Source organism: Neopsephotus bourkii, unplaced genomic scaffold, assembly GCF_033783945.1.
Source record: "Neopsephotus bourkii isolate Nb327-2 ecotype Australia unplaced genomic scaffold, CSIRO-AGI_Nbou_v1 NB_1624, whole genome shotgun sequence".
Taxonomy (NCBI): Eukaryota; Metazoa; Chordata; class Aves; order Psittaciformes; family Psittacidae; genus Neopsephotus; species Neopsephotus bourkii.
Window position 1 is genome coordinate 303,147 of NW_026902099.1, and position 13,146 is coordinate 316,292.

The 13,146-nt window shown below is 36.9% G+C and overlaps 1 protein-coding gene and 1 long non-coding RNA gene across 4 annotated transcripts in view; one reads left to right on the plus strand and one right to left on the minus strand.

The window, feature by feature from the left end:
- LOC133222823 (uncharacterized) overlaps positions 1 to 13,146 on the minus strand; it is a 252,588-nt gene that overhangs the window by 154,552 nt on the left and 84,890 nt on the right. The gene's annotated exons all lie outside the window — the stretch shown is intronic.
- Positions 1 to 13,146, plus strand: part of TBC1D22A (TBC1 domain family member 22A) — a 165,999-nt gene that overhangs the window by 87,633 nt on the left and 65,220 nt on the right. For all 3 annotated transcript variants that reach the window (XM_061372891.1, XM_061372893.1, XM_061372894.1), the window contains one exon: positions 6,989 to 7,116. In XM_061372891.1, coding sequence (XP_061228875.1) covers positions 6,989 to 7,116 — 128 coding nt within the window. The remainder of the gene's footprint in view (positions 1 to 6,988; positions 7,117 to 13,146) is intronic.

Genomic DNA, 13,146 nt, shown 5'->3' on the forward strand with positions numbered 1-13,146 from the left:
TAATCCACTCTTAAGTGCAGGTCACTGGGCAGTATAATTGTTTAATATGTGTTTTAAATCGTATTTTTATGTTTTGCCATGGAGATTATATTTGTATGCTGTTACAGAGTTCAGAGATCCTAGCAGGAGTTGAGACTGACTATAAAATCATTTGTAAATTCCTGACTTCTGGAAGCAGTTTAACTTTTCAATAGGCAAAAGTTACTATTTTCATAGCAAATTAAAAAAAAAAACCAAAAAAAAAAACAAGAAAAAGGTTTAACATGCTGGAGGATTTAAAAAGTGTTAGGCATAAACCTTGTTATGAATGCGTACAGTTATGATTTAGAAGAAGAGGCTACAAAAGGCCGGTGTATGCTACCTGGAAATAGAATTGTCTCATCAAACACATTTCTCACTGCTATTTGTTGCACTTTGGATATTGAGTTCCATCTGGAAATAAGGGATAAATTTTTAACTTTTAGCTAGAACAGTAGATCTTCCTCAGTTGCTGCTGGTTTTCCTGCTAATACGCTTTCCTCCATTTTGCGTTGAATACCACAGAATTGTTATTCGCATTTGATTCTCTAAACCAACTAGGTCTTCCCTCCTTTCTCCCACCCCTCCTCTAGTATTATCTTCTTTTGCTTTGGGATCAGTGTCTTGGCTTTTTACTACGTGGAGTATCAGCCATATCTTTTTGTTTATGAAGAATGTATTTCTCAGTCATAGCTATTGGCTGTACGTTTAGTAAGCTAAATTCAAATAAGTCATTATCTCTAAATTGTAGGCCAGATTGGTAATATTTCTGGTTTTCTGCCAGTCATCTTTTCATTTTGTGGAAGACTTTTCAATTTATTTTTTATAAATGCTTTTATTCTTACAATGGATGATTTTAGCCAGTTATAAAAAGCAAACTAATTCTGGAACAAGATATAATCAGCATGTCAATCTTTTACTCAGATCCCTATTATTACTTGAAGCTGAATTGTGTATCGTAATGAGATCTCATCTTCAAGTGCACATTTATGATCTTTTGAATGTCTTTTTCAGTCACCAGGAACTTCTTTTGTTATTAATATATATTAGCAGAAATTAATATACTAAGATGTAATCTTGACAGAATTACTTTGTTCTGACTTTTGCTAATTCAGGTTGGGAGGCTGTAAGCAGTAATCTGCATCTGGTAAAATCTGGCGTTGAGATTTTACTCCAAACTCATAACTTTGTCTTCCATAAACATACTGGCTTTGAACAGTGTAGAAATGTTTCTGGAAGAGAGAGAATGACAACCAAAATTTGCTTTAGGTAGGTAGATTACTCAGAAGGGAAGTAATCATTCACTGATGACAAAGTTCCATATTTTTGGACAACAAGGTTTAGTATGTGGGAGTTATAATTTTATGCAAACAGCAATGTCTAAAGGTGTGGTAGGAAATATTTCAGTATTTTGTTGCTATATTGGCTGAATGTGTAGTACAGCACAGTGGTGGTTGTTGTGTGGGTGGTTGTGGAGTCCCTGTCTGAATGAATGAAGCTGCATGAACTGCTCCATGGTAATCACCTGTCTATAAGTCTAGAGTGGAGCAAAATGTGCTGCAAAGTGAAAGAAAACAAGCATGGATGACTGTATCCATATGGGGCTGGTGCAGTCAGAGATTCTTGTTTCCCAAGGATATCTGGAGGCTTGTAGGCAGTACTTAGGAAAACCAGTTTTATCAAATTTGTGTGGTAACTCAGTGGTGAAACTTAAGCCGTCACTGCTTTTCAGGAGGTTTTCGTCTCATGAACGCAAGCTTGCAGGGGCAACCCTTGTGGGTAACACCATTTCTAGTAAGCAGTGTGCCTTTAGATTATGTCATTTATTTGTGTTACAATACTGTTGGGTTTTTTTTAACAGCTGCCCACATTTTAGAAAGTTCAGCTAAGTAGAAATAAGTGCCTACTATAGTATTGCAATAAATAGAATAAAATCTAGTTGGTTGGTTGCTTTTTAGTCAAGAAAACAGTACTGAAATATTGTAGGTGGAAACTCAGTACTTGAAAGCTCTCGGTCAAGTATCAAGTCACAGGTTCAACAAGGCTCATTGCTGGGTCCTGCACTTGGGTCACAACAGCTCTGTGCAAAGCTACAGGCTTGAGGAAGAGTGCCTGGAAAGCTGCTCAGCGGAAAAGGACCTGAAGGTGTTGGTGAACACCTGGCTGAGTATGGGCACTTGGCTCATACTCAGCCAAGAAGGCCAACAGCATTCTGGCTTGTATCAGCGATAGTGTGAATTTTATTTGTTAATCAGAAGACTTGCTTCACCAAATCAGAAGACTTGCTTCACCAAAACTTTTATATATAGATTTATTGGAAGTAGTGAAAAACTTATAATAAGTCTTTCTTTTGAATTTTGATGAGCTATTTTTTTTTAACTGTAATACTATTTTACTATCACAGACTGCAGTAAAAGTATTTTTTATAAAATACTTGAAGTCTGAAAGCTGACAGTAATTATATATCTCGCTTGTTCATTGCACACATGTACTTATTTTCATTGAAATGGAAAATTTAAATATAGATTATGACTGTCCAAATTACCTTTATCAGCAAAATAGCCTCTACTCACCATTACTCTCAAAGTAGGAAGAATTAGCTTTTTTACTCAATGCATCTTCTGTGTCAGTCTTGCATCAATTGTTTATAATGCACAGAACTTAGTACTCTATTTTTCAACTTGTTTAGACTAGAAAGCAACTTTCAAGAAATTCATTACACCTATTAACAACCATAGTTGAAATATCACAGCAGGCACAATTTATTGTTTTTCATTGCTTACTTTCAATGGCTGCAAGCAATGAAATGAAATTTAGTTTTGCTATGTGAAAAGTGTTTGTGAGTTAGTAACTTCAGTTAGAAATAAAACTGACTTTTTTTGCATCCTGATGTGGTGGCTTATCTAATTATAGTAGTCTGCAATATAGGTATCTAAATGTGACACAAAAGAAATCTAACATGGTATCTCAGATCAGTAAATTTAACTTGCAGAGCAAGGCAGTCTGTATTTGTTTTGAATATCTGATCTAATAATGGTGCTTTGGGTGAAAAGCTGCCTCAAGGGGAAAGCTCCAAGGGTTGTAGTGAACGGAACTACATCCAGCTGGTGACTGGTCACTAGTGCTGTCCTTCAAGGATTAGAGCCTGTCCAGTGATCTGGATGCACAGCTTGAATGCCCCATTAGCAAGTTTGCTGGTGATATGAAAATGGTAAGCGCTGTTGACTCTTGTGGGACAGGAGGCCTTGCAGAGGGATCTAGATAGATTGGAACATTGGGCTATCATCAGTGGTTTATTTAACATTTGAAAATTTAAGAAGAACAAATGCCAGATTCTGTACCTGGGATGCAGTAACACTGGGCACAAGTATAAAATCGAAGAGGAGTGGCTGGAGAGCAGCCCTGCAGAAAGAAATCTGGGGATGTTGGTCAGCAGCAGGTTCAATACAAGTCAGCACTGTGCCCTGGCAGCCACAAGGGCAACAAACATCCTGGGGTGCATTAAACACAGCATAACCAGCTGGTCAAAAGAGGTGATTATGCTGCTGTATTTAGCATTGGTTCAGCCTCCCCTTGAGTACTGTGTACAGGTCTGGTCCCCATCATTTAAGAAGGATGTGAAGGTCTCTGAAAGCATCCAGAGGGCAGTGAAGCTGGCAAAAGGCCTGGAAAGCATGTCCTGTGAGGAGTGGCTGAGGACTCTGGGCTTGTCTAGTTGGGAGAAAAGGAGACTGAGAGGGTGACCTCATTGCTCTCTTCAGCTAATTGAGGAGAGGAAATGGAGAGGGAGATGCTGAGCTGTTCTCCGTAGCATCCAGTGATAAATCATATGAGAATGGTTCAAAGCTGGACCAGGGAGGTTCTGGGAGGGTGTTCAAACTGCAGAATAGGCTTCCTAGAGAGCTTGTCAATGCCCCATGCATGTCAGTGTTTCAGAGGCATTTGAACAATGTCCTTAACATTAGCTTTAGCTTTTGGTCAGGCCTGGAGTGGTCATGTAGTTGTGCTATATGATCATGGTAGGTCCCTTCCAATTGGAACTGTTCTGTCATATTGTAACTGCTTAGATGTAGAGACATGCAAGACCTCTGTGTGGAAAATGAAAATACAGAGGTTTCTGAAGCTTATACCGTCTTCAAAATGTGGTCTTTAACATATAAACTGCCCTGTTTCATTTTTAAGCCTATTTAAGGTTGCAAACCTTAGAGCATGATTACCACATCTGTCTTCTTTCCAATAACTTTTCAGTCTGAGGACTTGCTTCATCAGCATTACACAGAAGGAGAAAAGTCTCCACTGTGCAGAATTCTATGACTCTTCTAAAGCTTATTTGCTGATTAGTAAGAAAAAAAGCGACCCAGATTAGCAATGCTGCTGAGGAAGGGCTCAGAACTAGCCTTCATATTATCTGTTGTCTGTCCCAGCTGGGCAGCTTATGAGTTTTGCAGAAAGCCTGGGAAAGAAGGTTATGAAGGTGATGGGAGGATATTAGGTTTGTAGAGGAAGGAAGAAGATTAGTCACAGGTTGTTAAGACTGAGGCTATTATGGGTAGTGGAAAATCCATCACAAAGTCCTCACATAATTTTAGAAATACTGACAATGCATACAGACAATATACAGTGGTAATGCTGTAGTACTGCTCTTGTACACATAATGACAGAGGAGAGGGATTATCGGGGCTTGATGAGATCACTTCAAATAGCACAAGATCATTACCTCTTCACCCTCATTCTCTGCCGTTTCACATCCCATAGTAGCAGTTCAGTCTGTTGTATAACAGAAGTATCAAATTAGCTGGTGTTATATATAGAAATGAAAAAAATCATTTAAAGATTCACATACCTTTATATATAGTTACAACTTTAAGGAGTTCCCAAGAGAGGTAACAGATAGTTTTAAGATATCCACATAGTTTTATATAGTTGGCTATATTTGTATTACAGAAGGCTATGACTTTAGGAACATAAATACCAGGTCTCCTGAAGAGGGCTTTAGCCACATGTTGCTAGAGGCTGAGAAGTGCCATGGAGAAATGATAATGCTTTATACTTTTCCATGAGTATTTGTTTGAAGACACCACGCAGATGGAATGTTATGATAGGTGGACTTTCAGTATAAAGTGTTGTGACTGGTCTTACTTTTTTAAAAAGCTCACTGTTCATTGTTTTTAAAATCTAACAAATTTCTTATTGCTTCTGTATTGAACCAAGTGTATCATATTGGCTGACACTTTCATATGGCCACAAAATACATCTTGAGTAAAAAGAAAAAGTGATTTGAGTAACTCCAGTCTATATTATAATTTAGTACAATTTAACTTCTACTACCTGAATCTTTAGGTCATGTTTCCTGTAACAGTGCAGCCATACTCTTGGGATTAATTTTTTTCTTCACTTAGTATTTTAGTGCCATTTTAGATCTTTCTGAGAAATGTGAAATTTTCAAGATCATCATTTATGCATTTTTTTTAGCTGATAATACACCACTGTTGATGTGGATAAAAAGTAGCTTGGGTAGCAAAATCTCCCAAGATTGTATCTGTATAAATAAAGACATTAGGAATGTCTTTCTTAGGCTTTAACAAAGAATTCTTGTCAGAAAATTAGCATGTCTGTAGTATTTGTCATTTACACCATGCTAACATCATACATAAGCCTGTTAGCTATAACGTGCTAGCAGAATGTCTGCGATCCGTTTTGGAGGAAATTCTGCTAAATACATAAGCAAAATGAGCAGATTAGTTCTGTTAGCTCTATAGCAGTAACCCATGCAAGTGATTATCACAGCCTTCAAATAGTAAACGTGCTTCAATAAGTACAGTGTGTAGGAGTGCTGCTTTAGAAACCATTGATTTGTACTGTTTTTTTTAATTTCTATATATTTGTTAGACTAAGAATCATCGAATAGTTAGGGTTGGAAAGGACCTTAAGATCATCTATTTCCAATACCCCTGCCATGGGCAGGGACACGTCACACTAAACCATGGCACCCAAGGCTCCGTCCAACCTGGTCTTGAACACTGCCAGGGATGGAGCACTCACAACTTCCCTGGGCAGCCCATTCCAGTGCCTCACCACCCTTACAGGAAAGAACTTCTTCCTTACATCCAGTCTAAACTTCCCTGTTTAAGTTTAAACCCATTGCTCCTTGTCCTATCCCTACAGTCTCTAGAAAAGAGTCCCTGTCCAGCATCCTTGTAGGCCCCCTTCAGATACTGGAAGGCTGCTATGAGGTCTCCACGCAGCCTTCTCTTCTCCAGGCTGAACCGACCCAACTTTCTCAGCCTATCTTCATACGGGAGGTATTCCAGCCCCCTGAACGTCCTCGTGGCCCTCTTCTGGACTTGTTCCAACAGTTCCATGTCCTTTTTATGTTGGGGACACCAGAACTGCACACAATACTCATGAGAGCAGAGTAGAAATTATGTAAATTGCAAATTACTTAAAATTTGCTCACCCTATTCTCACCTGTTTTTTTGTCTCAAGGGAATTCAACCTTTACATGCACTTCCCTTGTATTTCTTTGCCTTGTTATTTAATGTTATCTTCCTTTTATTGCCAGCAGGATTTTTTTTGGAAGCTATTATGTTATTTGCGAACCTTGTTTCTTGTAGACTTGCCCCAAATAATTTGTAGCCTAAGAAATTAAGTGAGGATATATGTACCAAATCATTTCACTTTTAAACTTTGTTTATTTTTTGTAGTATTTTTTAAAGCTCTCAGCTTAATCTTTTCTTAAGATAGCACCACTGAGAGCAGTTGTTTAAGCTATCAAGAGTCAGAAAAATAAATCCAATGTAGTGTTTAATTACTTGCTTATATTTTGTGGATTTTCATACAGTTGTAAGTATGCACCAGCACATTTGATTCGCTTGAGAACAGAAGAGTATTTTATTTTCTCAGACAGTGCCTTTGATACTTAGGGACTACAGAAAAGTTGCAGTAAAATATCTGTTTATTCTTTCTTCAGAACAAGTTCATAGGCACTTGGATCAGCATGAGGTGAAATACTTGCAATTTGCGTTCCGTTGGATGAATAACTTGCTGATGAGAGAAGTCCCTTTACGGTGTACCATCAGGTTATGGGACACATACCAAGTAAGTACTATTTTAAACCTCTATAACTCTGGTAATGTGTTTTGGACATGGCAGTATGCGTGTATGTGTGTTTTCTTCAACCTTTAGTTTTGGTGTCATCTGAGAATCATCATAAGAAGAGAAAAAGCCTTCAGTGATCGTTAATAATTAGAAATGTATAATGTCTTCGGTCTTTTTGTCCTTCAAAACCAAACACTTGATGTTGTGATAGTTTATAGTACTAAAATGAACACTCACTCAAAGTGTGGGTTAATGTCAGTATTCTCTTTTGTCTCTTCAGAGAAGTAAAACAGTGAATTGTGCTTAATCAATGCCCTTCATTGATTCTGAGTTCCAGTCTTCTTACTGCCTGTCTGCTTAACTACTCAATCCAATACTAGCTTCCAGTCTCCAGTTCTCAACATTCATCCTCCCATCATGTCTTCTGTCTTATTGTCTGTCTAGACTAAACTTGTTATGTTACTGACCTCTAGTTGAGGTAATTATTTTTCCTCAATAACTCCTTGCCTGACTGTCAAGTTAAGGAATTGATACCAGAAAAAACTTTACCCATTCTTTTTTCTGTGACTTGACACTCCACTAGCTTCTGGTTGGAATTTTCGACTATGTATTTAAACAATATATCCTCTGCTGCCTTTAATGTTGAAGTTAATGAAAAATAAATAAATGAAGAAAAGTAAAAAAAATTAAATTCCATAAAAGTTTTCAACTGAATTAGTTTAGTAAATGTGAGAATAATTCTTAATTTATGTCTTGTAAAGATGTGTAACATCTTTAAATATGTCTTCACATCTATTTGTTACGTAGCAAAGTTTAGTAAGTTACATACACTTTAATCCCAGATTGTTCACTTAGACCATCTATACAGCCTGCTCAGAGGGTTAAGAATTTGCTTGCTATTCATTTGATGAGTCCAGTAGGTTGTTTTGGTGTGTGTTTTATAGAATGGTATCCAAACCTGATAAGAAAATGTTCAGAAATGTTAAGAATGATCTACCACTTCTACTGTTAGTGTGTCCTAGGAGGTGGTATATTTACATGTTTTATTTGGTTGTTCATCTTCAACAAATTTATGAATTGAATTTAAATATTGCTTCCATCTGGGGTCCTTTTATCTCCTTTGTCTCATTTTAACATTGTTTTTCATTTTAATATCTGTTATTACCTTGCATTTTCTTCCTGTGGAAAATATTTATTCTTTATATGATTTTTCTGAGAAACTGGAAAAATGAGCTATTTAAAATGTTTTACTGTAGCTAGTTTCTTTCATTTTGAATAATTTTTGTTGCTGTTAGTGCAGCATTTCTAACTCCTGAAGCTGTTTTTATAATGCTAACTCTAGCACTGCATTTGGTGCTTGATCATTAGTCTCGTCAATGTGCTAAAATCATGTGAAAGTTCTTCCTTGGTGGAGGTAGCCACCTTTATGTGCCCAAGAAATAGCTGGCTTTGCCAGAGCTTTACTTGGAATGCTTCTGTGAGCTATGATGTTAATGTTGATAATATAATGTTGATAATGTTGATAATATAATGCTGATAATGTTGAAAAACTTCTTTTGAAGATCAAGCATGTGGATACTTTCTCAAGCTGTTGTCATGCTGAAAAGAGTCTTTCAAGTTCAGTCTGATCTTTTTCACCATAAGTGGTTCTGAATATTTCATTCTGATTTTTAGCAGATTTTGCTATATTACAGTAGTTGTCTGTAGTATTTAAAAACTTAAAACTTACTTATTCACATGGGATTTCCATGTATCTTTTCAATGAAGGTTTCTTATATCTAAATATGTGACGGGGATTCTTATAGCTAGAGTGGGATTATTTTTGTATATTAGACATACTTAAGGAGTATTTCTCTGTTTTGACTCAGCACGTGCAGCAGTTCTTTTTTCTTGGTTCAGTTACTCAGCAGACTCAGGAGTTCTGACACTGCTATAAACAGAAATATCTTTAACTGCAGTATAAGTTCACAAAGGTGAACTAATCATGTTCAATGTAACGTTATCCACAGCGGAGACTACAGGTATCCCTACGCTGCTGATATGAGGGGTTTTGCTCAGGCTCTACCTTATGGCTCTTGGGAAGGAATGGGACATTTTGCAAAGCACTGACACAGGCAGCTCTAAGGCCAGTACACAACATGATTTGTCAATGCCAGAGGAGAGTTAGGGTAGGAAGGACAGTCAGATTTCTTTCTGTGGAAAGAATGGGAAGACAGGCAGGACTGTCAGATTCCTTCATGCCTGCAGCAAGGGTGCATTCTAGCTCTCCCATTTCCTGAAGAAATCCAGGGTGATGGTGGATTTCTTCCCTCTGCATCCAAGGATTAGAGTGCAGCGGCCTCTCTTTGAAGAGAAGACCCTGCTGCTGATGTTTTCACAGAATAAATGTTTTTTGTCTCCTTTGTCTTCCTCTCTCCCCATCAAAGCAGAAATAATGCCTGGTCTTGCTGAGCTGCATGTTTTCCTCTGTTTGCAGTGGAAAGATAAATACTGTGCTGTCTCCAGCTTAAATTCCCGATGGGTCATTCTCAGAACAGGCCCCATTTTCTCATGAACTGCAACAAGGAGTTTTCAAGGGAATGACAGCATGCTTAAATAGTCTGCTGTTATACATTCCCTAGTGTGATAGGTAACTGTTGTTGTCTGGAGTTGTTAGAACTGCATTCTGTCTCTCAAAATTTGTTGCAGTTCTTCCATTGCCTTCAGTGAGAATAGGGTTGGACACTTAAATGACATCCACCTCTTTCTCTGTATGCAGAATAGCAAAGGTACTCTGGCTGTTGTCCTCTTTTCTGTCTAGTTTAATTTAGGATTCATCAGTCATTTGTTAGGCTCTCTGAAGTACATCATTGGACATATAATCCGAAATACCTGTACTTGAGCTAGTTAGAGTTGAGGGGATGAGAAACTTGGAAAGATTCCCAAATCCTCACTTCAGTAAATACTCTGGTATTCTGTAACTGTATCTATGAAATCCACTAAAATATATCACTGTATTCTGTGGCAGGATTTTGTGAAGTAGAAAAATTGCAGACATTATGTATCATGCTTACAAAGGATATGTTGTGAGAGCTTCTTAAGCATAAATATTTAGTTTGGTTTATTCTTTAACTTGAATTGCATTTTAATGAAATCAAATTATCCTACTTTTTTCACCTTACTTGGGCTTTGCTATCATTAGTTTTTGTTCTTCTAAAAAAAGATAAATGCTGTAAATACCTTGTAAATTCTTTCAAAATAAAATCGCTGTTAAGTCACGCCCAAGACAGTCAAATTTTAAATCTGTAGAACTGATTAATATGAATGTTCACGGACTTTATCAAATGTAAAAGATTCCACAAACCAAAAATAGTGCAACATAAAACCTCAGGTTTATCTTTTTATTATCTCTTGCCTTTTTATCTTATATTTTGTCATTTTTTTTTGGCATACCGTATTGGTAAGTGGAGGTAGCATGATGGCTGAATTATTCAGGATACATAATGTTTAACATATTTCTACAGACTTATGAAATGAAAGTTAGTTTTGTATTTGTTCCAGTGTTTAGTTTTAACTATCGGTAGTTTTAAACTGCTTAAATACTGAGTGCAAAACTACATTGGATTTCTGGGCACTTTGGAATTGGAAAGAAATCTTCAATGATGCCATCAAATCATAATATGGTGGTATGCTGACTGTTGTTTTAAATAGAAAAAGGATTTTCATTGGCACATCAGTACTTAGTTTTGTTTACTTTTCCTGTAGAATGGAGTGCATGTATTTTTCATTACAGTGTTTTCTTGCTGATCTGATGTTCTTACATAAATTACCTTTTTGTGCTGTCTTTTGTGCAATGATCTCTCTGTGCCAGTAACTCGCTAGTAGTATATAATTTGCAGAAGAGACACTGACACAAGTTCCTTAGCTAAGAACTTGCTCAGGGAAAAAAGAAAATGAAAAATGAAAAAAAATAACAGCACCTATGTGTACTAGTTTTCAGTTTTAAGTACATGGTAGCAAGTGCCGCGTGAATTTTTCAAGTGTTCAGCCTAATATTTGCTCCTGCCAGGGAGCCTTTTTGTTTAAGTAGCTGAGTGCTGTGTTGCCAGCTCACCATAAGCTGGTATCATCGAAATGACTCACACACACAGACTTCTTCGATACACCGCCAAACAGGCAGGTGAGATAGGTACTGTTTGCAGTCCCCTGATGCTCCTACTTTACAGCTTTACCTTGTTCTTGTGTGAGAAAAACTTTACTAGGATCTCTTAAGGCATACCATGGAAAATAAATGCAAATTAAAGCATATAATCCTACCAGGCAAAATGCAAGAGTTATAAAAATTTACAAAAGGTATAGGAAAAATCAAATAAAAACAATGTTGGAATTTGACAATACTGTTGAGTTGATTTACTGTCTCACTGCTGAAATAGGTGTTTCTACTTGTTCCTGTTATTTCCTGCTCTTTGGCACTGTTTTCCTCAGATTAGCCCAGTGAGGGGGCTGATGAGTATTACAGCCAGTTCAAGGGAGAGAGGACAAGATAGCAGAGCTGTGAATTGAACCCTAGTGTTAAATCAAAATGATGATAGCTTATTTGCCATCTTTTTTAAAGAAGAATTTCTTTCTTGGTATATAGTACATTTCTCAGGTTGCATCTGCTAGACGAACTTCAACAGAAAGCACCCACTGCTGGTGGAATCTCTTCCTGAAGTCCTCCAGGTGGGTCAAGAAAAATATATGGTTTTCCTCCTTAAAATTTAATTTTTCTTTCTCATCCAGGAGACTGAGGCTTCTTTTGCTCAAACTAAACATTATTTTATTCTTCTGGAGAATGTGTGTCTTCATTAGACTGAATTTTATCACGTGTACTTGACCAGCCATTTATATCTTTTCCTTCTTCAAGAAGAGATGAAGTTTCTTTTCCCTTTCTTTGACTTAGTGTTCATTTTTATTGTAAGGTAGCTTGTGTTGGACCTCATGTACTCAATTGACCAATGTGGTAACAGACATGTTTGTTTCCCATTTATTGGTAGCTATAATTTATGTAGCTCATTACTGCTTTTTAACCAAGTGGATTTTGTTTAAAAGTAGACGTCTACTATTATATTTTAATAAATAACATTGATATGATTTTCCACAAGTGCTGAGGATGCAGAAACCTTATTAAAGCTCATGAAGAACAGCACAAGCAGAGGTTTTCTCTTTATACCAGTGGAAAACTAGAGGACTAGCTCTAGGGACATACTAAAAATTTTGGTTACAAGAATTATAACACCACCACTTCCTGCCAAAAAAAAGGACAAAAAAAGTAAAGAGAGGAAAGAAGGTTGCATGTAATAATATTATTTGTCTGTCAGCAGTTGTTGAAATTTAGGAAATGTGAAAACGTGCAGTTACAGTTGTTTGGTTTTTTTGTGTGTGTGTGTTTCCACTTTTTGCATAGACTCAGATTTTGATTTCCTGAACATGAGAATGCTTTATGTCTCTGTCCTGGCCAAACTAGAGCAGTGTTTCAGTTTTTCTGTAGAGTTATATTGTGATTAGTATTTATTTAAAAAAATGCCCCAAACAATTAAAGTTGAAACAGGAGTGCATTTCTCAACAGACACTGGAAAGTCTATACAAAAAAGGTATTATTACTACTTCGGTCTCAATCAAAGCTTTAAGCCACCTGGGACAAGAGACTCAAAATACGTCTACTGAAAGCAGATTTAATATTTCATGGTTAAGAATACCCTTTATGTCAGCTCTAATATCTCTTTTCCATATTGAGTCCATGGTATTAAGTAGACAGTTGTCATCCTTTTCTTCAGCAGGAGCATAAACCTCTCACTGTCCTAGTGGTCTTGTCTTTTTTGTTGTTGTTTTTTTACTATAAAGTTCCTTGAAACAGGTTGGGTTAAGTGGACAACAACAAACATTCAGAGTGAAAGCAGCGTGGGGAAGATGTATAGTGTCCCATCTTCTATTACTCAGAAGCCTTATTGTATTTCTATACTTTTGCTTTTAAACGTCCATTGAGTATTATTAAATATGTATCTAATTGTT